At 49.5% G+C, this 26,056-nt stretch overlaps 1 protein-coding gene across 2 annotated transcripts in view; it reads left to right on the top strand.

The window, feature by feature from the left end:
• Positions 1–26,056, top strand: part of SPPL3 (signal peptide peptidase like 3) — an 86,537-nt gene that overhangs the window by 52,336 nt on the left and 8,145 nt on the right. The window contains exons 2-6 of one of the 2 annotated variants that reach the window (XM_061562008.1): positions 9,056–9,133; positions 12,797–12,900; positions 16,843–16,962; positions 18,731–18,809; positions 25,910–26,022. In XM_061562008.1, coding sequence (XP_061417992.1) covers positions 9,056–9,133; positions 12,797–12,900; positions 16,843–16,962; positions 18,731–18,809; positions 25,910–26,022 — 494 coding nt within the window. The remainder of the gene's footprint in view (positions 1–9,055; positions 9,134–12,796; positions 12,901–16,842; positions 16,963–18,730; positions 18,810–25,909; positions 26,023–26,056) is intronic. The other variant, XM_061562010.1, reaches the window with a different exon arrangement.

Genomic DNA, 26,056 nt, shown 5'->3' with positions numbered 1-26,056 from the left:
ACTAAACACAAAAAGCATTTCGAAAGAAATGAGTTTTAAATTTAGGCGAGTTTGCGACGGCCACATTTCCCACCCTCGTTGTGTTTGTGGCCTAAATAGTAACACCAGCAGCTCATCCCAGCTGGTGACTTGGGCAATGCTCTGAGAGCATTGCACATGCCATGTGGTGGTCACTTGACATGCATGCAAGGCATATGGATGGGAATTTGTGCCACTTTGCTGTTTGTGAGCAGCACACCTTGATGTGGAGCATAATGTGGTTGATTTTCGATTCATTGCAAATGTCACTTGGATGTGATTCAGATTTGTGTGGGATGGGCTGGGACACTGGGGTGGGGGGGGTATTGGGGGAGAATGGTTAGAGTTATGTGGTGCAAACCAGGGCTGACAGCGGTTGTTGAATGTGTTGGGGTAATAGGAGTTGTCCCTATTTGAAAGCATTCATTGGCCGTGATGCAGTCCATGAAAGGAATTCGGCATGAAAAGCCTTAGGCCGGAAAAGCACTCTTACAAACCATAATGTATCACACAGCACGACAGTGGCACAGGCAAGCTTTGTAGATGTAATCGGGAAGGAGCGGTTGCGATGGTAGCGGCAGTGCAGACACTCTGACACCAGTTGTTGAGTCTCTTCCTGACGTACGTACTCGGAGACGGAGGTAAGTTAGGGGCTTTTGCCAGGGTTTATTAAAGCTGTTACAATATTACACAGGGTACACAACTCCCAGGGGCTAGGGGTCCTACTCTGAGTCCGGGTCCCTGCCGGCTAGCTCCGGTCTCTCTCTCTCGTGTCGGATCGTGGACTCTGCCGACTCCACCGACCGGAGAGAGAAGCACCTCTACGGCTACCACCGGCTTCTCCCCAGACTCACTATTCGATCCCTCTCTCTACCCCTGGTTCCCTCTTCACCCTTCTTACTCTACCCGTTCCCACAGTGACCCCGCTTACGTCACGGGGTATCCCTTAAGTACCCTAGGAGACGTGACGTCATCGCACTGAACGGCACACCTGACGTCACGTCCCCATTTTACTCTACATATGGATGGAGCAGGACAGGTTACCAAGACCGGGATTGGAGTGGCCACCCGAAGATGCCACTGCAATTCCGTAATGGCCAGGCGGTTGGTGGCGATGAGCTTCCAGTTTGTTTTGCAGGAAAGAACTCCAGAGATAAGGATAATTATTCTTTGTAAGAGTGACCATAAGTCTGTAGGTAGTGTGCAATGATTGCTATGTACAATATCAATTGAGTAACATTTGACTTGGAAAATTTGGACCCTGACGCCGACACACAATGGCCGGCCTACTCTTGCTAACGACGTCCGTGGACCTTTGACGGCGTAGAATCTTATTATGGTTAATAAACACGCAGTAATAATCGTGGCGGCCACGGGATTCCAACTATGAACTTCTGCAACCGGTGGCGAACACGTTTCCGATTAGCAAATTTGGCTCCATATGGTGCGAAAGAAGTTCAACATGTATTCATGTAAGATAAGACTAAGAGCTGTATTTAAACTGCATAAGAAGGAGAAGACCTAAAGCCAGATGGGGGTGATGCTCAGGCTCTTAAGAGCGATCCTTGGAGGTCCAATATCAGCTGCGCAAGAGAAGGGGAGATAGCATATGGAAGGAAGCCACGATGGAGTGTTGACGCAGCTATGTGTCATCTTAAAATTAAATTTAAAAGCAAACGTATGATAATAATAGGATCCATGCTGACCCTGACATTTGCACAAAGCCGAGTTCCTCTAGCATCGTCGTTTGCTTGTCCCGCGAATTACATTTACGTGAAACAACGGCAGGATCTCATTCCCTCTCAAGACCCCCCCCAACCACCCCGCTGCCCCACCCCCTGTCCAACACACAAACAATTTGTCTCCTCCCATACATTGGTATCTTTCGTGATGAGAGCTATACGTTCATCATTTAAACCTACGTATTTCGTATCTGCGCATAGCCTGGGACAAAACGCTTGGGGACTCTTGCGAGTGAAAGAAGCAAAACCAATCTCGGCGTCTGAGAACGTGGTCTTGAGGATCATTCATTCCCGTTGCCACCTATTTTTGTTGTTGTGGCGGACGCACAAATCGCTGCTAAGCTTATTGGGGATTAGGCCCGAGTCGCTGGGCTTGCACAATTGCGATAGTAAACACACAGGGGTTATGGGTGACGGCAGAACTGGCAACATGAAAACACTGCGAGGCCCTGGTCGTCCAAAGAAAAGGGTTTGTTTGCTGTTTTCGCGTTTTGGGTGTGTGTGAATAGATATAAATATAGAGGTATAAAAAGCTCAAAAGTGCACAAAGAAGCATACCGAGATGACTGCTTGGGGCTTACAGAGAGAGAGGGGCACACGTGGGTTTTTCTTCACGCACCATGATGCGCCAAGCACGCGTCTCTCCGAATAAAACCTGCAACAGGCCTGCGGGCCACCAGCTCGCTGCAGAGGGCCAGTGGGTCGCGGGGCCATGCATTGGGAACCGCCGGATTAGGCCGAGAGCTCGCCACACGCAGCTTACGTATATCATTTTGGCTGTTGAGTTAAGTAGAGCGGCGGGCTTGGGCGGCTCGGACATGCTGGCCGGCAGGGATGATGGCGGCACGCTCGACAGAGGCGAAAAGCAAATTAAACGGTCAAACAAGCGAGCAAGTCGGCACTGGTTTTAAACCGGGTTGTTATGACGTGCTCCCGCATTGATCCTCCACCCCCTGGGGACGAGTCACTGGTAGCCCGTGGGCAAGCATAGATTTCGGTAACAATGGTGGTGGGTGGAATGTAATTATATATTCCTTTTTTTATACTTGTAAAAGTGTATTATTACTCCAAATTGGTTATGAAATGAGGTTATGGCACAATTCACTTTTCACTGGTGATTTAAGTTTGTTGGTACGACTTCAGTTTTTGCATCTCCGGTGGTACCAACAGGTGAAATATTTGGTCTGGCCCCATGATCTGTGAGCGCCTGAAGGACGCACCTTCACTTGGCTAAAGCTATATCAGATCCCTTGTTTTGGCCGGAACGTGCCCAGTCCAAACCATTTTCCAGTTTCAAGAATTCGTCCTCGTTTAAACAAAACTTCTGGCTTGATGCCCGGCCGATGATGGATATGCAAGGGGGGGCTACCTGTTTAGTGGTCGTGGTTGGCAGAGGAGTAGGCGGGGCCCAATAAGAGGGGGAGGGCCTCGTACTTTGTGGGAGGCGACTAGTGCACTAGTGGGCGGGGCTGTGTAAAAGTGGGCGGGCAATGTGTAATTGTTGATCTCTCCTGAAGACTAAGGCCCCCCCCGCTGCCCCTCCATATTTTTATTAGCAAGCACAAATTAAGGCTGGCACGATGTCCTCGTGGGTGGTGTGGATAGCACCGCACTATTCCACTATTGTATCCCCCCCTCCCCCCCCTGTGCTGATGTTTACACTATGCAAAGGATAGTTATTCAATGCTTTAGTTGAACTAGGTGAAGCCCAGTACCTTCTCAGATATTCGCCACTTGGCGGTGTGGGCGGAGGAGGCAGTGCGGTGCTGGTTATAAGCCATGTTATAACCTTTCTTGTGGTCGTTATGCTGAGCCACTGTCAATTAATTCCATCACCATGGTGCACGTCCTCTGGGGAATGTACCCTCTTTCGGCTGTTCAGCAATGGCGGTAATGGAATATGGTAATAGGCCGTTTTAAAAAAAAAGAGTTTCAGTAATTGGTTTTATGTAACACAAGTTCATCTTTGAGTGGCGAATGTGGGTCCCCTTCAAAAGAGTCTCCATCTTTTGTTGCTGCCAGCGATCACGTGGCTTCCAGAAGCCGCCCTAAAGGCCACGGCTTGAACCATCTGTCGCCCCCTTGACACTGACAATTCGTGATCTTTTTGGAGTTTGCATGTTCTCCCCGTGGCCGTGTGGATTTTTCTCCGGGTCCCCCGGTTTTTCCCCCCACATTTATAATCAACATGCTGTTTAGAGTGTTTGGCTCCCTTAAATTTCCACGTGATAAGCCACTTAGTTGAGCTATCATTTGTGGCTTCTGCAAAAGAGCTATACAGCACAGTGGGTCTTACCTAGTGAAAAAAAAATAGAGGCTTACCTGGGTAAATGCATTACAAAAGGATCTAACACGTGGAGAGAGGGTAAGAATAATCCAAGGTTTATATTAACACTCGGCCGATTCGATTTCCATTATTCCTTCGCTTGAAGTTGGACTTGGTAATTTGGTAATGTTTCACGTTTTAGTAGTCTCAAGTCAATCTAATATTATTATTTTTGTCAACACTGTGGTGAATGTAGCACCACTAGTGGCTGCAGGGGACCATATGAACAACATTACCTGCAACGTATTTTATTTTATGTATGCATGTTTACCCAGGAAAACCTCGCTGGATCTCACGATTCTCTTTCGGCCTTTTTTCTCGCATTAGTCGGCAAAGTTTCCACGTCTTATTCCAATGTAGTAGTGTTCAGGTAATCTTTAAACATTGAAATGTTTGGCCAATACCATTTACACAATGTGTGTGAGTGTGTGTTTTTAACTTTTCTTTTTTAACGATGGGAGGAAACCGGAGAACACATTGGAAGCCCACGCAAAAACAGGGGGGAGAACATGCAAACTCCACACAGAATGACACGAGTTGGGATTTGAACCCAGGCCCTTGTTGTGGTTAAGACACCAGTGTTACAACCACCGCGCCGCCACCCTGCCGAACTTGCCAAACTCGACGCTCGGTTTGTTTGCGCGTGGCGCACGGTTGATACATGCGTGGTGGGCATAACAGCGGCTCTTGAATCGACGAATCGAAGTATCGTAATAAATGCATTCCTCTGACTTGGGCTCGTCGGAGCGTGCGTAAGCGGGGTCCATAAATCAAGCACGGTGACACCTGCCGTGCGCACCATTACAGCAACGCGCCGAATTGGTTTTGATTGAGCAAACGTTTTGGGATGGCCGCACAATGGTTCGTGCAAGGACACGGCATTGATGGACGAGATGCATCACGCTACGATACGTGGATTTGTGACCCGTAGTCCAAACAACCTGGCACAGCCCGTCTGATTACGTAAAGCGGAGCACGGGTGTGGTGCAGGTGCTGGTGGGCAAAGGACACGCGAGGCTCTCACGCCATGGTTTACTGTAGCTCATTGAGGCTGCCCTCTTGTTTGATTGGCCGATTACGACGCTGCCCATCTGCTGGTGTCTATCTCTGTGAGTGCGTACCTGTGGGTGGGTGGGTGGAAAGACGGCAGCGGCGCGCTACGAACCCAGCCACACCCGAGTTTCAATTCCCGCTCAAGGCCAACATCAGTGGCGATTTATCTGAACTTGTCCTGCGCCTCCCCTAGGACGCCTACATCTGAAACGATGTGTAAACATTGCTATAGGTGTGCTGTGCCGGCCTCCATAGATGCTCGCCAGAAGTACTTGCCCCAACAGTCTGTTTAGGCTGTATTTGTGTATCTGTTGGTGTTTGTCTCCTGGTATCTGTCTCTGTTCTGTCTCTGTGTCAGTGTGCCTATCTGTCGGTGTGTCTGTCCATCGTCTCTCTTGGGTAATTCCTTAACGGGAAGATGTGAAATGGAGACAAACCACATGCAGTCATCAAAACTATTGGGGATCGTCTTTGCAAATACTGTACTACAGTAGGAAAACGAACCGGTTTTTGCAAATCCGAGAGCGGAACATTGGTCGCCTCACGTTTTGAATCGCATTTGCAGATATACGCACACATCGAAAGATGCAACCGATAAAAATCATCATGCCATAATCAAACAGTGTTTGTGCGGGTGTGTTATATTTCTAATAATGTTACGTAATTTGACAGAACTACTAAACTACACGTGGCCTGTCGCCTTTTTTTGTGTTAAGTCACAATGCCCTTTGTCGTCATCAGCCATGATGGATAGATCCACTGCTGGATGAAAATGAAACAAATGATTTGGTGATCTTGCATTGGCAGTGGTGTCACATTCCACGATTAACTCAACAAAAACTCAAGTCCGTCAATAGTGCTGTGGCCTGATGAGAAACATCTTATACGGTCGGCGACGTTTTGGGCAATGGCCCTTTTTCGGAGTACGCGGATGGAGCCTTCCCAGGCCATCGCCATTTCTCACGGGTCTCTCGCGATGCACCAATCCACGTGGCTCCTACACACGAGCGGATTTCAGTGCTTACATCTCCGCGGAGCGTATCCTCTTGGGCAGTGTGTTCCCTCCACAAAATGCTCCCACGCTTACATTTTTATTCGTGTGTCGATTTTATCATCGTGTTTTCTGTGTCGTGGGTATTTCCCCCAAGTATTTATTGAATGTATTCTGTTACTTTGAATCGGTAATTTGTCTTGCTTCAGCGTTGTGTTCCCATGTCGTTTCTTTATTTTCTAAATTGTGAATTGTTTTCACTCTTAGACCCCTTGCTGTTACAATAAATACATTTTGACCCAGATCTTCCGTGAAAGAAAATAAAACTACTGCTCTCAACGGGCTCTTCTCTGTTTATATAAATACTTATTTTTATATCTCACGACAAGCAGTCAACAGAAAAAACAACTTAATTGACCCGTAGTAAAGGTTGTGGTCAGTGGCCACGAAGGAATATTATAGCTTCGGGAATTGACTCAAGACTTTTCACTGGCATGTGCAGTGACACGTTAGACATCGTGCCAAACAACTACAGCAACAAAGCGGCACAACCCGAATAATGCAGGGTGGAGAGCCGGACCCCGCAGCGCAAACGCTAAAACCTCCACAGTGATCTCTGACATGTCCGCTGTGGGTGTCGTCACGGCGGTGCAGCAGGTAAACCTAGCAAGACGACAGCGACCCCCCCCACCACCACCACCCCGGTTGTGACAGAGGCAAGGTGTGACGATGCCGCAGGGCCCTGCCTGGCACAAAGCCCTCCACCTGTTTTCACAGAGGGATGAGTTGGCACCACGCGGGGGGGGGGGGCTCTTCTTTCTCGGCCGCGTGCGTGTGGCCGATGGCGCCGCTGTGTGGGTGATTGATGGGTTTTCCCACTCCACCCTGCCCGCCGTCGCTTCTGTCCTTTGCGGGCTTCTGCCTCGGAAAGTTGTTTTTGGATGTAATCGAATCGTGGACCCCCCCCCCCCTTCCCCACCACCTCCCCCCCGAATTTGTGTCAAGTCATCAGGTCGTGGGGAGCGCTACGTCGTTGGTATATGAAAGGAGTTACATTTTCGCTACCATAGCTGGAGATGCACATTCAAGATTATTGTCGGGGGGAGGGGTGGATGGGATGGGTTTGGGGATGGGTGAAGGGTTGTGAAGGCATGTTAGATGCCTGCACATTGAGAACCCTTCAGAAGCGCGGGTGATGAATTGGATACCATTGCTGACGTCGCGTTTGAGCCGCGGCGACGGGAACGATTTAACGATTTTGGTGGCCCCAGTCGAACCGCGAGCCTGGCGGTGGCGACCTTCGCCGTCCCTGACCTCTAACCCCTGCGCTGCCACCTGAGTTGCAGCTGCCACATCCGTGCAGTGTGCTGCGGTTTGTCGGCGTGTGGGGGTGGAGAGTGGCGCTAAGCCTCGAGTGGCCCCCTGTTGCAATTCTGATGTGCTCATTATTTATTCCGCTGTTCTTTTTTTTCGTGCTGAATAAATACATTTTGTGAGATATTGCGTCGGAGCAATGAGCCCGCGCTTCTGAGATCCTAGATTCGCATCCAGTTTTTTTAAGATGCCTTGTTGAATAGGCTCTGTTCTTCGGCAGAGTGAATCGATGGTCTCAAGCCACTTGCCAACTGCTGCACCAAAAAGAAACCACGAGAAGTACGGTAGTCCAATAATGTCCTCTGCCAGGGTGATTGTTGACACGGCTTGCTGCAAGAATGGCAACAGTATATATATATATTTTCGTTTCATCTCAGGATAGAAATAACACCGAAATACGCAAATGGAGTCATCATCAACATCATCTTCGATGTCGTCAGCCGTGGCCAAATCCTCCTTCTGGGGTGTAAGCCTCCCCAAGCTGTTCGGACAAATGGATTATAATTGGGGAGGGGATTTTACTTCCTGCATTAGAAAAAGGTGGCCTTGACCCCTATATTTATAGCTCCCCAGGCCTCTCCTATGAAAAGAAAAGCATTGTCTCAATGGACATGCTGCTGACTGGCTTAACTCAAGGGCTCTGCGAAGTAATTTTCAAGAGTAGACCAGTGTATCCGGTTGCCTTGGGCCAATTCCAAAATTAGAGGATTGTATGCCCATGGAGTTATTTTTAAACCCTCTACCACACCCCCCCCTCCCACCATAATCATACTCCATTCATTGTACTATAACAAGATGACACGATTAGCCCCACACCTGGTTAAAATAAGGCCGATGGGTCCGCCGTGTGCTGCTCTGGGTGCCTTAAATAACAAGAGATTGGAGTATTGTTAGGTATAGTTCTGCGGTACAGGGATGTAATCAGTACCTGCTTGCTACAGCTTTAGTTTATCTTAATTAAGCGGACAAAAAAGCGTTAACACTCACTGCGGATTTACTGGGGTTGGAGGGGCCCTGCTATAAGTGTGCAAACAACGGTTTGGTAAACTAGCAGAGTCGCCGCTATTTTTTTTTCGATGATCGCCGGATTAGTTTCCCGTAACTTTGCAGTTATTGTGCGATGTTTTTTTGTTTGTCAAATGCTTGTGACAATTTTCCACCTCCTCCATGGACGCGATTCGAGGGTGGGGGTCCGCGATCGTAAGCCGATGGTATTTTAGTTGAATTCAGCGCCATTTAGATTTTTATTGTGTCTTTAGCCTTACCGTAACAATGCCCTCCCACCACCCCGCACCTACCCGTTTGCTTAATTGGTAAACTCCTGACACATGCGTGATGTGATGTGATGCGTGAACCCCAAGTGTAACGATCGTCGTCAGCAGGCGTCATTGCTCTCGGTCCATCATTGTCAGAGGGCAACCCTCCTCGTCCCCCCCCTTCCACTGTGCAGGTTGTATTCCTAATCAATGAATTTGCTCGTCGTAATGTTTCTGGCATTGGTCCTTTTGACGACGACGACACCAATGTGTGTGTGTGTGTGTGTTTCCACAGGGCATATTCGTTGGTGGACTCCAGCCAGGTGTCCACCTTCCTCATCTCCATCCTGCTCATCGTCTACGGGAGCTTCCGGTGAGATTTACTCGCTCGCCGTTTGTTGTTGTCTTTGCTGCTGTCCGCTGGTTGCTCGTTGAGGCGAACTCGTGTCCAGTGGACGGTGGCATAGACGACAAAAATAGGTTTTTGATCAAGGTACCAAACCTTAACACTCAGTTGCTCGCTCTCACTCATTTTCTCACTTTCTCGCTCGCTCTCTCACGCAATTACTCACTCGCCTCGCTCGCTCACGCGCACTAATGCTTGCTCGCTCACACACAAACACACATTGCACAGGCAGCCATGTGTGCTCTGCCCACATCTCCTTCAACGGCCGGATTTACAATCCCGAAAAATCTCTCTGCGTCCATGCCGCCGAACACCCACCGTCCACTTAGTTCATCTCAACAATTAGCAATTCCCGAAAGGCTCACGGAACGTGGACACGGAGGGAGAGTTTTTGGGACGGCAACATATTTTCCGACCTCTAGAACATTTTCTATGCCCGATGTTTTTTATTTTTTTATTTTTCACACCCCCCCCACCCACACCTCCACCGCTAAAATTCAAGCGAGCCGAGTTAGTCGGCCCGGTCAGGCGGTGCGGGGACCTCTCCATTGCTCAATGAATCCCGTCGTTGAGTTTAATTTATGAAGTCGTGGACCGCGCGCGCGTTGACTTTGCACGGGCGTCACAGATGCAGGCGCAGTCGCGCAAAGTCTTGCTTTACATAAACCTCTCAATTCATGGCTTATAATAGCATCTAGTTTCCTGGGTTTACATAAACCTTTCTATTCACAGCTTGTAATAGCATCTAGTTTCCTGGTGGGGGGGGGAGGGGGGTCGTGCGTGCGCCTGTAATCATCACCAGCAGCTATAATGTTGAGAGCCAACCCTCTCCTGTTCCAATGGTGCGTTTTTGTTTTTTTTCTGCCTTTTTTTAATTTCCAAAACGTGGCATTAATCAAAAGGGCTCCAGCACAATAGGCCGTGTGTGCGTGCACATGTGTGTGGGGGCGTGTGCGCACAGGCCTGTGTGCATCTGCGCGTGTGTTTGTTTGTATGTATGCGTGCATCCATGTGCGAGCTCGCTTGTGGGATGTGTGTGCAAATTTGATAAGTGCATGTGTCTTAAATGAGTATCTGGTACAGCGTTTGAATATCAGCACGAAGGAGACTAAGGTGGCCGGGCGGGGTGCTAGCCACCACCCACTCCCTCGTGTACCGTACCGGCCTTCAAAGTTGCTCGCTAGCAGCACTTGCCCAAATAGTCTGGGAAGGCTTTACGTGGGATCTTTGTCTTTGTGTGGCACAGTGGGGAGTACAGGTGGTTCACTCATCTCCGTTAACTTTAAACACCTGCCTCTGTGCCCTGTAGCCTGCCAGTAAAATTTGGACACCTCTCACGTGGTCGCAAAAGCACACCTCGCCTGGCGCAATCGCTGTGGGGGTGACATCTCCGTCACTCAGTGGCGAACGGTGGCTGTTGTTGTGCGTATGTGCACGTGTGTGAGCAAATATGATTTATGTGCATTGGTGACTTGTCCCTGTTTGTGTGTGCGACTTGCGGACAAGGGCCCGTCCGTACCGTCCCAGCTGGCCGCCACACAGGGGATCCATTGGCATCAAAGGGCACTAATGCCTTCGCCTGCTGTCTGCCGCGTAATGGAAACCGTTTAAACCTCCTGTTCACCGAGATCCATGCGAAATGCTTTTCTGTCGGAGCGGGTGATACTCATTCGCTCGGGAATTAAGGGCCATGCTTGTGTCGGGAAAAAAAAATCTTTCTACTTTTTGTTGGGAAATATTTAGACGCAATTATTTACGTGGGTTTTGTTTTTTACATGCACGCTATTACCCAGAGTTTTCTTGGCTCCCGGTTGCGTTTTTTGGGTTGTGCCATGTGTTGTTCGTCATGTATGGTATGTTGAACCTCTTTCGCACCGTACGTAGTCAACCGTGCTAATCGGAGGTGCGGGAAGTGTTCGTCGCATGACCATCAAACTCATGATTTCTTCTCGCATCTGGACATTTAGTTGAATTCAGTGCATTGCCAAATTTAGTTTTTTTGGTGTGGGCATTGATGACCTGGCCAAGACCGTCAACTGACTGCACTTGACAACTCGGTTGTAATCAAGAGGCCGATGAAACCTGGATTCGAACCCAGGATTTTGGCGATGCCAGCTCCTGAGCGTTCTAACCTCTGAACCACCTGTCCACCAACTTCAATTCAAACATCTTAGTTCATGTATTTCTTCGAGAACGTTTTGCCCCGCTAACTAACGTTTTTGTCCGCCTCTCAGGAGACTTATTTGTGTTGTCCCCCTGTGCAGGCCATTGTGCAAAGCAGGTGAACTGGTTCACAGTGAGCACTATGCTCTCTCTCTCTATTAGTGTGCGCAAATCTGTTTACCCGAAGTGTTGTGCCCCCACCATCCGCCCCGTGTGTGCGCTTGCGGTCCCAGTGGTTCCACTCTTTGAGGTTTTGTAGTTGCATCCGTCAGCCCCTGTCAGACGGACGGAACGCGATGTTACCGATGTTACCGATGGTTTGCGTTGCTCTGACCCTTAGTTCTCACGTTAAATACGCTTTGTTATGTTCAACCCAGAACTGGTGGAGATTAGAAGGCACGGGTGGGGGAGGGAGGGAGGAGGAGGTGGAGGTTGGATGGGGGAGGGAGGGGGATGGGGTATCAGGGGGAGGGGGGGCAAGTCTTTTGAACATATTTACTCTTGACCTGAATGTATGGAGGTGGTCTGGCTATACATGCCCTGGCAAGATATTTTTACACTATGCACTATTTAAACTCCTTTGAAGCTGTGCTAATGCATGTTATATGTACACATGTTTTGGTGGGTCTCGTCCCCAATATAGGATGCCACGGTGGCGAGATGTTATTTTCCTCGCTTGGTATGGAAGAGGTCGTGGGTTTGATCCCAAACCCTTTCACCTGTACATTTGGAGTTTGCATGTTCTCCCCATGATCACGTGGATTTTTCTCACCTCCACATTTATAAACATGCATTTAAAGTATTTGGTTGCTATACATTTTCACGTGATAAGCCACTTCGTTGTGCTATCATTTGTGGCCAGGTCACTTCTGAAAATAAGCTATATAAATCAAGTGGGCCTTACCTGAAAAAATAAAATATATATTATTTAGCTTAATTTTTCCATTTGGTGTACATCATGTTCATAAGATAAGGCATACATTTGCGCACTCACAACAGCTCTGCTGCTGTTGATACAGATGTTAATACTGCAGTCACTAGGGGCTATCCACTTGCTGCATTTCATCACCTGGTATAATCACAGTGCGCCTGAAACTCAAGGATTCTATCCCACGATCTCACCCGTGCTGACTCACAGCTCTGACACCTGGGCCCGGCCGCCACTTTATTGCAAGTTTGTTTAAACGTCAGCTTGTGCATACGACTCTCTGTTAGCAGAGCATCTGTGCCAGAAGTCGGGGCGATGGACCTGCGACCATCAACTCGCTCAACTTGAGCGCTCGGTGTAATCACAGGCGGCTGAAGTCCAGACTCGACCTGAATCTTAACACTGCCTGCTCATTGCTTTGACAGCCCCACTCATCCATCACACTTCACTGCTGCATCTGTTTAAGCCTGAGCATTTGCATTTGTTAATGGAGCGTCTGTGTCACTGTCTCTCCCGTGCCACCACCTCTCCACCGGCAGGTCCCTAAACATGGATGAGCCAGGCCCCGGAGAGAAGGACAAGGAGGGCGGCGGTCACTCTCCCAACTGCACGGGGGCTTCGAGCACCAACAACAGTACGCAGCGTATGCTTCGCGTAAAACATGCCACGTCGCGCGTACACACTGGGAAATAACCACAAGCAACCGCGTGCATCGGCGTGCAGCCGCGAGCAATCGCGAGCATCCGAAAAAAATGCCGTGCCACGGACGAGCTGCTGGTGCGGGGGTCCTCGTGTCAACCACGGCAGGGAGGCCGTCATGGTTAACCCCCCGCCGCCCCGTGTGGCTGCGTGTTCATGCGCACGCGTCGTGACCCGCGGGCCCCAGCGGTCCAGTGGTGCGAGTGGTGCCATTTTATTCGTGGCATTCGCACGGAACGTAAACGCAGCGCCACGCCGGACGAGCGGTTGCGCAGAGGAATGGGTCAGATGGAGGTAAAAATAGCTCCTCGTGAGAGCTGCCTTTTAGTTTGTTTATCTTTGCTACATATGATATCGAGTCATCCCGGGACAAGGAGATGGTGTACGTATGTGTTGAACTTATTTCACAACATACGTAGCCAAACCGTTGGCGTAAGTGGTAGCAGCACACTCCGCAAAAAAAAACCCGGCGACCTGAATTTTGATCTCAACCACGGCTAACATCAGTAGCAGAATGCTATCGGAATCGGTCTGGCCTTCCACCTCTCCCCCCCCCACTACCACCTATTCACCATTAACCCACTGCCCAGCATTTTCTAACGACCGATGCGGCATTGGCGAGGCTTTCATCCAGCAGTGGATTGACGAAGGCTTTGCACGAAGGGTGATGTGGTGGGCCGAGTAAGACACCCAAGCGGCACTTGAACCCCCCGAACCTTTGAATCGCGAGTCGCTTTCTCTGCTGGCATCGCCACTTTTGCGGGAGGAACGGTAAAGCATTTGCCCCTTGGGTTATACAGGCAAATGAAGAGTTTACGAGAGCTTGAGTCGACCAGTGAAAGGGCTGAGCGCGTTTCCTGATTTTGCGAGCATCACATGGTGTCCATAAAAAAATCACGCTCGCTCGCTCTCACCTTCTCTGACTCAATTACTCACCTTCTTCGCTCGCTCGGTCACTCGCACATCGCACAAGCACTCACGTGCTCTGCCCCACGTCTCCTTCAGCGGCCGGATTTCTCACCTCGAAAATAGTCTCTCCATCCATGCTGCCGTCCACCGGTCACTTAGTCCATCACGACAATTATCAATTCCCTTGAGGGTCACGGAACGTGGACGCGGAGAGAGTTTTTGCGGCGGCACGGTGTGCCCCGCACCCTCTGCCACGGTACTTCCCCTCCCAAATAACGTGACATCCTGCGAATGCTCTTTCAATTTTCTTGTCGTCGACATTGTCAATTTCATTCGCGGTGTATCTTTGAAAGCGCGGTTGAATAAATTTGCCAAAAATTGTAAGAAGAGAAAAAAAAAAATGACGTTTCATTCCGTCTGTAATGAAACGGCTTTTGCTTTGTCTCCCCCGTTTTTGCGCCGCGCGTGTTTATAATTAACTCCGGCGTTTTTAATTTTCCGCTGTCGCTCGCTGCATTGTCACCGAGCCGCGGTTCTAATTCGCGAATAAGCCGAAAAGATTAGCAGTGACATCATCGCGGGACGTATTGGCATGCGCCACCTCGTGGCCGTCGCGGCTAGCCCGCGTCACCCTTCCACCGCGATAAGCGATTGATTCGCCTTTTCACGCGGTTGGTGCTCTTTGCCGTCCGTCAAACGTCGGTGTTTTTTCTTCTTCTAATTAGTTCGATTTCGGCACAGTCCGTACGTCTGTATGTTGAACTCCTTTCGTACAGTACGTTGCCAACCGTTGAAATCGTCGCGTTGAATCGTGCAAATAAGAATAACTTATTTACTGTGTATGCACGTTAGTCACTTGCAAATGTTACGTTTTTAGGATGATGCAACTAATGAGAGACACCACACGGGACTTGCGTTACTAACAAGGCCCGAAAGAGAATCGAGTAATTTAACGAACCTCAATTCGTGAAGCCTGACAATTCATATAAAGTGGTCCCTTGGTTAACAATATGAATTGGTTCCATGACAACCATCGTTAATTATATTATTGTTAATTGAATATAGGAAACACATGTTAAAGGCTTAATTTGTTCCAAGACGATCATAAAGCGGACCCTTTTTCACCCTAAAAACACAGTTTTATCATATTTAAACACGCAATTTAATAAATGAACGCGAAAATGACATATTAAAGCATTCATATGAATAAAAAAATGGATAAATAATGCATAAATAGAGCACAAAATAAAAATTCTTACCGGAGGCTAAGTAGATGGATAGCGTGAGGGGTTGATGGAGAAGTTGGGGTGGGAGAAAATCAATTTTGGAAGGAGAGTCTTCTCCCATGAGGACCGCTGGAGATTCAGGGGTGAATACTTTGTGTTTAAAAACAACATTACGTAGTCAAGATAGCTGTTTTGATAAGCAACGCACATTAAACACTGAACATCTTAGTAGCCGATTGCTCTCAAAACGCTCGTAAATGGGTGTCGCTGATTGGCTGAGGTCTGCTGTCTAGGCCACTTAGGAGCGCTCCGATTGGCCAAAATTGGCGGGTCCTTGTGATATCGTAAACGTATCGTTAATCTGAAATGTATCGCTCATAGAAACAATGGGACCCCATGGGAGGGCGGATGGTTAGTCGAAATATCGTTAATCGATGGCATCGTAAACCGAGGGACCACTGCACTCACTGGACGTGAGGGTGGGGAGGGGGATTCATTGTTACATGGCTGGTAACTTATCTGAACAGCTGTGAGACGGACCCTTTAATGATACAAAGTGAAGTCAGAGGATATCCATTTCACTACGTGATACAAGACACGAAGTCACGATGCACAACAGCTGATGAACCAAAGCCAAATTGCCGGTTTATTATTTTCTGCGCAGGTGGTGGTGGGTTTACTGGGTAAAAAAAGAATGGGGCAGGAACTGCCTTCCCACCGACGTACATAATCTTGGTCAGTGTTTGGCTCTCTGCAAATGTAAGACGCTACAATTAAGACATTTCAACATTTTTTTAAAACCTATGACTTTTTCAGAAAAATAAATTAGAGCAGCTTCAGCTTGGACCCTAATGCGATGGCACAAGACAACAACAACAAAAAACGCTCTCGCCAATGTTTCCATCATTATTGACGCTGCTTTAGATCAGAAGAATCTTGTCTCGGCGCCAACTCTATCGGTTGAGTCGGTGTTCCTCCCTACGCTGCTGCCGAAGGATTTGGCCATCATGTGAAACATTAGCCAACTTTATTCCCAGTTTTTTTTCCTTCCCCGTTACGAGGCAGTGCGCGTGAGTAATTCAGGCGGCGAGTTGCAGTTTGTTCTTCGTCATGCTCTGTGCCCGCGCCCTTCGCAGTCAACTCGGACCATTCCCTCCTGTGATTACTTGCCACCATCCCGATAAGAGCGACTTCACAAAGCTTACAGCTTCGCCGGGTAGATTTCCCGCGGGGATTTTTACAGAGTCGACAAGTCTCCCCATCATCCTGCTTTTGCAGCGCACAGCGCGCGCCTTGCGATGACAGCGCATTCGTGTCCCGGCAGTGGCGCCGCTATCGAGTGTGTAGGCGGTGCAACTGCACCAGGGCCCCCCGTGGTCCGAAGAAGCCCAGGCACACTGGGCTAAGGAGAGAAAGGGGGGGTCGGGGTAGTGGGCGGTGAGGTGTGGGGGGGGCGCCCATTTGATTAAATACACCTGGGCCCTTTCCAGACTCGCTACGCCCATGCACTCGCCATATCCGCCGACCCAAGTCACAGCAGCCAAAGCAGCTGTGTTGTCATTTTAGTGATTAATAATAATTAATCCTGGTAGTCGGCCATGCTACGTCACTAACGGGTTCCATGTCCACTCTCTACTACTCCTGTTGCTATCCCCTCTCTCTCTCCCTCCGCTCTGCTCTCCCCCTCCACCCACCACCGCTTTTCCCCACTGTGCCCCCCACTATTGCCCCCCCCCCTCCCCCGTCTGCAGGCATCCAGACAATAGACTCGACGCAGGCGCTCTTCCTGCCCATCGGCGCCTCCGTGTCGCTGCTCGTCATGTTCTTCTTCTTCGACTCGGTGCAGGTCGTCTTCACCATCTGCACCGCGGGTAAGACAAAGGTGTCCGCCGGCTCCTCGCTCCGCTCGCTCACTCGCTCGATTCTTCATTGGCTCGGTGCTCGGTGCCAGGAGAGCCGGCCGATGGGGGCAATTGCAGGGCTGCGCCTTTTCCCTAATTTCTTTTAAGCAAGTGCGCGAAATGCTTGCGTCCGGTTGTGCGTATGTCTGTGTATTTTCGCACAAACGCCTGTCTTGTGAGTGCAGTGAAATCTCCTCGCCAAATTGAGGCCCCCTCCCTTAATGGACCTGCTCGCCAGCTTGTTTTTAATGGCAGTGCTGGCTTTGAGCTCAACGGACAGATGCATGTTAAATAACTGAACCTCCTCCAGGCGTTGAGCGTGGTCACAGCTGTTTTTACCAGTTCACCCAGACACGGGTTCTCACCTGGTTTAAAAAGAATCGTCACCAACTCACAATGTTTGCGCCATGAATACAAATTAATTGGTAAACATATTGGCGTCTTCACTTTCGTCGGCGCTCCTAAGCCAGTCGTCGTTAATTCCCATTTCCACAGAGCAGGGGTCATTCTCTTTGTAAGACGGACTACCGTTCACTTAATATTCTTTGGGTCTTTCGGTAAAGTCGCGTAGAACAAAAAAATAAAAAACTACCGTTGACGTCCGACAAAACGGTACTGTCTTTATCGATCCCAATACGCTGATGAGCTGGGTCAACTTCCTCCCTTCCCTGCCGATCCCTCCCTCTCCCAACAGGGGTTTAACCCGTAACATTGTGATTACAAGACAAAACATATATCCGGAAAGTGGTAATAAAGGAGTGCCTGTGTAAGCGTTAATCGTATTTTTTTAATACGTCAACACAACCAGAGTGCCCTCCGCTGCCTTTCGCCGAAGCCCGAGTCCCCCTAGCCGGCGCTCGGGTGACCGCGAACGTAGTTAATAATCCCCGAGGCTCTTCCTCGACCATTGCCCGAGCGAGATGGAGATTACGCCGCTCGGGGATAATCCTTCCACCTGCTCGGGGACGCACGTCTCGTCCGTGCGACAGGCGAGGAGACACCCTCCGTTCACGGCTTCGCTAAACTCGCGAGCTGCAGACGGCCGCGCGGTGTTTTGCGGCTCAACCCCCCCCCCCCGCGCACCTGCCCTGCCGCCCTCTCGCCGAGTGGCGGTCTACGTCCGATTCAAGGTCACGCTTGATGTCGTGTGACCGCGGCGAGAACTCAAAAGGAGATCCGCGATGGGTCTCGTTTTGCAAGGCTCACCTGGGTCACCGAAACGACGAAGGCAAAACCGAACGAGGTTAAGTACAGCAATGAAGGAAATCGATCGGAAACGACAACAAAAACTCCCGCGTGCATGTGTGGCGAGTGGTGGCGCCAACTCGTTGGGTTGGGCCCCCCGTCCGCACGTCCCCGTCGGTCTAAACCAGCGGTACCTTTTTGGCACCAGGGACCGGTTTCGTGGAAGACAATTTTTCCACGGACCAGGGGGAGGGGGGTCACCATTGAGTCTTTTCCCATTTTCAAAGAAGCTCTCCAGCAACGTTTGTTTTTTTAACTCATTTTGGCTACTAGGGGTTGGCAGCTTGTGGGTTCACCAAAACTGTGGCTGAGACAAGTGCGCAGTGCGGGAAAGAGGCGCGGACGGAAGTTGTGAATAAAACAATGGGGGCAGGCCACGCGCGGACTCACCGCTCACCTCGTGCTGTGCGGCCCGGTTCCCCTGGTCTAAACGGCACGCGTCTGTCTTTGTGTGTTTTTTGTGCACCCACTCTTGACCGGCGCCCCTCTGCAGTGCTCGCGACCATCGCGTTCGCGTTCCTGCTGCTGCCCATGTGCCAGTACCTGACGCGGCCCTGCTCCACCCAGAACAAGTAAGCGTCGCTCATCGCCGACACCATCGCCACGCTAACCACGCTCCGGCACGACCTTTGAACCTTCCTTGCCTGTTTTGTACGAATTGCTCGGAGCAACAGCGGTGCAGCAATTCGTCAAATAAACATCTATTCTATGCATATACAAACACGTTATTTACAGCAGCACCACCACCAGCATCATCGGTTGTGAGCAGATGGTAGGGTGATGCAGCGGTAACACTCGTGGCTGTACAGGACAAAGGACCTAGGTTTGATGTTTAACTTGGGTGGCCTTTCTTTGTCGAGTTTCAATGTACTCCCCACTGTTCTGAATTGGTTTCCTCTGGGTTCTCCAATTTCTTCCCATGGCTAAAACATTACAGGGTCTTCAGAAAAATATGCCCGAATGTTCATCACATTGTTTCCTAAAATAATACATGCACACAACTTGATATTTTAGCTGCCAGAAGAAGTTTGGGAGTTTTAGATCATGTAAACACAAAGACAAGTAAACACGTCTTTGTGTGAGCGTGGATGCCGCGCTCACTCGTTGTGGTTTGTAAACTGTAATTCCAGTTGTACGTGTATTATTTTAGGAAACGTAATGAAAACTCGGGTGTATTTTTGAGAAGATCCTGCACAGTCTAATTGGTGGTGTTATTATTATCAATGGCAGAGCAGAATCATTACCATTGAATAAATGACTGGGCTGGGGTGAATTATTGCATCCGCAAATCACTAATGCTAGGATTTTTGCGTGGTGGTCACGGAAATCGGGAATTCTAACCGATATCTAAATTGCGAATAAACACAAAAGCGAACGACACATTACACATTCGGCACTTAGTTTATTTTATTTCAAAACGGTGTACATTGGGAAGATGTGGGGTGGGCATCGGCCCACTTTGTTCCGTGTCCTTTCTGTGGATTATTTTGGGGGGGGGGGGGGGTGGCTGATTGGTTTTCCTCGCGGCACGTGGCCCGTAAATTTTATGAAAAACTACCGTTTGCTAATCACCAACTCCAACACCTTCGCACTCATCGCTGCCCGCCCACACTCCCTCTCTCCTGCATCATCGCCCGTAGTGCTTGACCTATATTTTTAAATCCTTTGTATTAAGTTCGCTTGCGTGCTTGCGTGCTTGCTTGCTTGCTTAGGACCGTGCAAAATTTTACACTTTTTAGGCAAAAATTTTTTATTTTACACATTCAAATAGAACGCATTCAAGGCTTTGGCTGAACATCACAGTGCAAGAGCCCAGAGCGTAACCCCTCCACAGGCCGTGGTGGAGTAGCGCAGTTGGTAGCGCCCTCGCTTCCCATGCCAAAGGTCGCGGGATCGATCCCCGCGTCCTCCACAGGCGAATATATTTTTAAATCCTTTATATTAAGTTCGCTTGCTTGCTTAGGACCGTGCAAATCTTTCGCTCGTTTTTTAACCCACTTCCCGTGATCCAATCGACCTGACATTTTCCACACAGACTCGTTGTGTGTGACAATTAATTTTCGTGAAATTTTTTTTCCAAAATTTTACACTGTTTAGGGAAAACTAATTAAATATTTAATTACCATTTGCTTAATACTGGCAGACAATCATCTGACCCATAGATTGCAGCCATCTCAAGCCAGAGGACGAGATAACTCTAGCCGCCACGCATATAAAGGATTTAGAGTGAAAAACGTTGTTTTTACGGGTTTACTTGTTGCCCATAAAGATATAACGCTCTGCTGATTTATTTTATTTATTTTTCTTCTCCCTGATAACGCAACACGTTCAATGCGACGCGTTTAACCCGCCTTTGCACTTGAAAGGCGGCTGTCGGGGAGGTGTATTTCCTTGGAGGGTTGGGCGCTTCCCCTGCCTAAACAATCACAGTGGAATCTATTATAACCTGATCTCTGACACCTGATGGGTAAAAAAAAACATAATCCAGATTTTAAAAAATAAATGCCACTTAACAAGGCTTTAGCCCATTGAGATTCATAACCTCGTTGGAAACGGGTATCCGATTAAGGATGGTTACACCAGTCCGTTGTCAACGGTGCGTTTGCAATTCTCCAGAAAGCTGGCAAAGGGCACCGGCGGCGTGACGACCTCATTTATTTTTTGAGAGCGACTGTTTCATCGGCCGCGATCAAATCTACTGTTGGATGAAGGCCTCCACAAGCCATTCTCGTTTTCTCAAGTTGCTGCGATGCAACGATACGCCTGGCACCACACACACACGCACACATACACACACACGCACACACATGCACACACGCGAGCTGACTTTCACCGCTCCACATCCGTGGTGGACGCCCTCCCGGGCACGTTTCTTGCTTCGGCTTGTCGCTCCGTCGTGAGCCTTGGCCATTGTCTCTCGTCCCTTTCCGTGGTGTGTGTCCTACCCGAGCTGGAGTCCACGTCGCTTGGGAAAACACTGCGAGACAGAAAGAGCAATCGCAGGGATTGGAGAACTTATGCATATTAGAGACATCATGCCGACTGTCGTCATACAGGACATCATTGGAGGCACTTTTTAATGCCTGCTTTCTGGAAGGTGGCATGCTCTGGTACACCCGCACACAAAGCCTGAGGAAGGGGCTCGGTTGGGATTTTGACCGTCAATATAGTTAGGTGGCACGTGTGGTGACCGCTGGGCTTTTTAAACGAGACTATTTTTAAACTTTTTTTTTTCCAGGTAAATCCCACTGAGCTATAGAGCTCTTTTGCAGAAGCCACCTGGCCACAAATGATAGTTCTACGAAGCGGTTCATCACATGGACATTTATAGCAGCCAAATACTCCCAAGAAGCATGTTGATTCTAAATATGGAGGGAAAAACCAGAGGACCCAGAGAAAAATCCACGCTACCACGGGGAGAACATGCAAACTCCAAATATACCGTCGTCAAGGTCGGTATTGAACCCCCACAACGTTCTGCGTACTAGGAGAGGTAGTTAACTTCTTGCCCCACTGCCCTCTCAGTTTTTACCACTGCGTAAAACCCCTGACTTGGTTCAAGAAGCTCACCATCTCGAACCCCACCACTGTCTCGAACCCCCACCGTTCTCACTCGAGCGTCCATTCTTTCTGGGCACTTGGCATTTGAGCTCGTGCTGTCAGATCTTTCGCTGTGATCAAAATATATCTTTTACGACTATGCTTTCCAGACACCCAGCTGATTGAATTTGACATCCGAATGTTACATTATTCACGATAGATTTTTCCATAATGCACTTTGGTGATCTCATGTGATGGTGCAAGGCATGCTGGGAGCATTGAGCTCCCAAAAGGCCCTCTTGTTTGTCTATAAAGCCCAAGTATCACGACTGTTATTTAATTCCAGCCTGCATGCACTTTTTAAATCCTTTGTATTAAGTTCACTTGCTTGCTTGCGCGCTTACGACCGTGCAAATCTTTCGGTCGTTTTTTAACCCACTTCCCGTGATCCAATCGAGCTGACATTTTGCACACAGACTCGTTATGCGTGACAATTTATTTTCGTGAAAATTGTTTTTCCTACATTTTCCACTTTTTAGGAGAAAAAAAAATTATATTTAATTTAAAATACCAATGTGATAAAAATGAACCTCTTACTCAAGAAAAACAGAAATGAATAATAAAATTAAACCGATGCCACGCATATAAGGATTTATAGTGAAAAGCTTTGTTTTTACGGGTTAATTTTTTCATATGATGAATGTCTCTTCACGTACAAATATAAAGTGATCGAATATGGCTTTACAAAATTTGGTCGGCGAACAGCCAATGGGGTGGAGACGATTCCCTTGCGAGGCGCCTATCCTCTTTCCGTTCATCCCCCGGCTGAACCTGACACCTTCCTCTGTCCGTCCCTTCCCTTGGCGCTGGATTCTTAAATTAACATTTTTCTCTCTTCTCGCTCACAGTTGCGTGACAGAGAATTTGCGACTCTCGGCTCTTGTTGTTGCCGTCAAGGGACCTTCGTAATAATTCCCTCGCTTGTGTTTCGCAACCGCGCACGCTGTACCGTGCACTACCCATCACATGCTGCCACGGTGTAATGATTAGCGCCGCTGGACTTGCAATCTCACTGGTCCGCCAGTTTTGGTTTGATCTCCCGGCGCAAGCAGTCAAAAACAATCGTGCATGTTTTCGTAATCATGCCCCATCCCCACCACCCACCCCGCCCCCGCCGCTTGTTATCCACCCAGCGGTACGAATGGGTGCATCATGGTTAGTCGATCGACAGGTACTCCCGTCTCTTGGAAGACGCCTGGCCTCCATGGAGGAGTAGGCCAAAATGTCCACTCGAGTGGCACTTCTAGAGCTCCCTTTAGTGGAGGCCCTTCCACCAGCAGTGGCACGGGCAAGCAACTGCAGGGCTGCACCTTTTACCAATCGTCCCTCGCCGTGCAACAAAGACCACCCCCCGTATAGCCTCTAACGGTCTTTTGGGGCAAGTGCTGTTCGTGAGCACCTATGAAGGACGACACGGCACACGAGCGGATGGGTGGCCAGCACCATGCCCAGCCACCTTTTGCTCCCCAGTGGCAATGTTTTTACACCTCGCACCAGGTACTCATTGAGGTCGAGTCGACCTAGGGGAGGCCGAGGACTGGTTCAGATAATCATCACTGGTGTTGGCCATGAGCAGGAATCGAACCTGGATCGCCGCTACACTACCACTCGTTGCACTACCACTCGCCGCCAAAGACAAAAGATCCCCCATATAGCCTTAACAAACTGTTGGGGCAAGTGCTGTTAGCGAGCCGTCTATGAAGGCCTCTCGCCATAGACACACCCTCACTGCATGCTATGGTTTCCTACACCCACCCTCCTCCGCACATTTGCCTCCTCCTAGTAATCCCGTGGATCTGGCTAAGACTCGAAAGCATCAGGCGTGATGATTCACACAGCCTTGGCAGCAGCCCAGCACAGCTGCTGGTCAAAACAAATCTCCCATCATCCCTTAAAAAAAAGATTACATGGTTCTTAAAAAAAAATACATTTCCGATTTTTTTCAGCGGTCAAAAAGATCCACATGGGGTGAGTTATTCAGTTAATTCATGCCGGGCGGATTACTCTGCGCGTGAGATGTGCGATTTCGGTGGATGCGGTTTGATTCGGGATTAGTGTGTGTGCGCGTGCCCTCGTGTAAGGGGATGACATGCTGCGAGTAGCCGGTGGAGATTGCGAAAGGTAACGGTAAAGGCACAGCCCTGCAATTGCTCGCTTCCTCGTCCACGCACTAGTCAGGATTAGTGCTCCTCCTTACGTAGCATCTCAGATCTGACACGATCAGGAGAGATTTCCGGCATGATATGATCGCAGGCCTCGATAAGGATGGCCGCTGTTGACTCTCCACTAAAGGGTACTCATTTTACTGACTCCGGGGAGGGGATGATGGATCGTGGAATCTTGGAATCGCACGCTATTCACTTGCGTGCCGTACTCTGCAGCCCGTTTTTCCCACCTGGCCAACGTGAGCGCTGCATAGAAGTCATTTCAGATGTCACTTTTCTGCCAAATACAAAGGCGAGTTTTATCGATGCACTCGAGTGGCTCTCTTGTGGTGCGGCCGCTTTTCGCTCTGCTTGAGATTTCGGTCTGAAAACCTGTTGAGACCTGCGTTTTACAGGAGGCCGTTTTTCATCGAGCGTGCTGGAGCTCGCACACTTGTGCGCCCGCAACGCATACCAATGTGGCCTCGAGCGAAGAGTTCTTAATCATTTCGTACTTCACGCTGTGACGTGCACATCGTTCAGAAACACGGTCTTTTACAATAAAAAAAAATGCATGAAAACTGCGCAAAGAAGCGTGGAGAGAGGCAATTATGGCATTGCAGTATCTAACCGAAATTCTTAGACTTGACTGCGCATGGGGAGATGCACATTCATAGATAGAGGAACGAATGGATTCGATGACATACGCAGGAAAATTACTCTGCGAGCGGTTAACAAAAGTGAGCAGACTCGAGTGCGACATTGTCGCTGGAGGAGACAAATGGCAGAAGAGTAATAGAGTGGCCACCAAAGGAGGGAACGATTCCCAGAGCACATCCACTAGAGAGAGATGAGCAATGAAATCGGCTCGTGCGCAGGTGCCCTGTGGATCGTTATTTCGCAGCATCGTGAGCGATAGCAACGGCTAGATGAGGTCTTTAATCTGCCAGTGCATCACTGGTCATAGCTGATGCTGCTGCTGATGATGATGATGACTGGAGCACGTGCGATGGGTCAGGGGAGGCGTCGCACGCAGATCGGTATGCGGGACCCCGCGCCGCCGATATCAGCTGTCGCCTTTTCAAGGTCGGCCTGCCAAGGAGACATTAAATCCTGGGCTTAGCTCAGTCCGGAATTCCTACTCGGATGAACGCAAAGAAAGCTAATGGCTCTCGAAATTGAAAGCAAATGTTGAGTAAAACAACATTCTTGCGGAAAATGTAAAAACAGAAATTGTCGACACGGTAATCGCAAGTGTTATGCGAGTGCGTGCGCGCCAGTCGCAGCGTTATTGGCGGTAGACGGGTATCGACAGCAAAGCCAGCCGTGGTGGCGGTGGCAGCGTTTGCCTGTAAACCCCGCACTGTGATAGGTGGAATAGGCGTGTGACGCGCAAACTCCTGTCATGTGTGGGAGACGCTCAAAGTGTCGAAAAGCGATATGGCAGTACAGCAGCAGGCAAGGCAGCGTGCTTCACTGTGACATTTCTTGGGGCATTCTCCCTTCCCGCACATAAACATCCCCATTGATGAACGTGCTAAACATCCCGATGCAGAATCCTGCTGAAAAAGAACCTTGCGACTTCCACCGGGCTTCTGTTTGATGTATCACTCAGTCAGTGAAGGACAGTGGCATAGCGTGGTAGGCATGGGCTCTGCTGCAAGGACTTGAATGGGACCCCCCCCCCCCTCCTCCACTTCACCCATTAATCCAATTTCCCCCACTGCTCATAGCCCCGGTGTCTGAGCCCCTCCCGCCCTTGGGCCCCGGTGCAGTTGCACAGCCTGCACACTCGGTGGCTACGCCGCTGGGTTGTGATGAGATGGGTTGGCATGCGGAGCTGAGTTGTCTCGCTCGCCGGAGTTGGGTCCGATTTGATCCGCGCGTTGTCTTCCGTGCGTTGCCCCCCCCCCCCTTCCCCCCCGCAGGATCTCGTTTGGCTGCTGCGGTCGCTTCACAACGGCCGAGCTGCTCTCGTTCTCGCTCTCCATCGCCCTCGTCCTCATCTGGGTGCTCACCGGACACTGGTTGCTCATGGACGGTATTGATCTTCGTGCCCCGCTTGCAGTCGTTCT

Source organism: Lethenteron reissneri, chromosome 28, assembly GCF_015708825.2.
Source record: "Lethenteron reissneri isolate LAM-NWPU_2019-01 chromosome 28, ASM1570882v1, whole genome shotgun sequence".
Lineage (NCBI taxonomy): Eukaryota > Metazoa > Chordata > Hyperoartia > Petromyzontiformes > Petromyzontidae > Lethenteron > Lethenteron reissneri.
The sequence above is the reverse complement of the archived record's forward strand: the minus strand, read 5'-3'. Positions and strand labels throughout refer to the sequence as shown.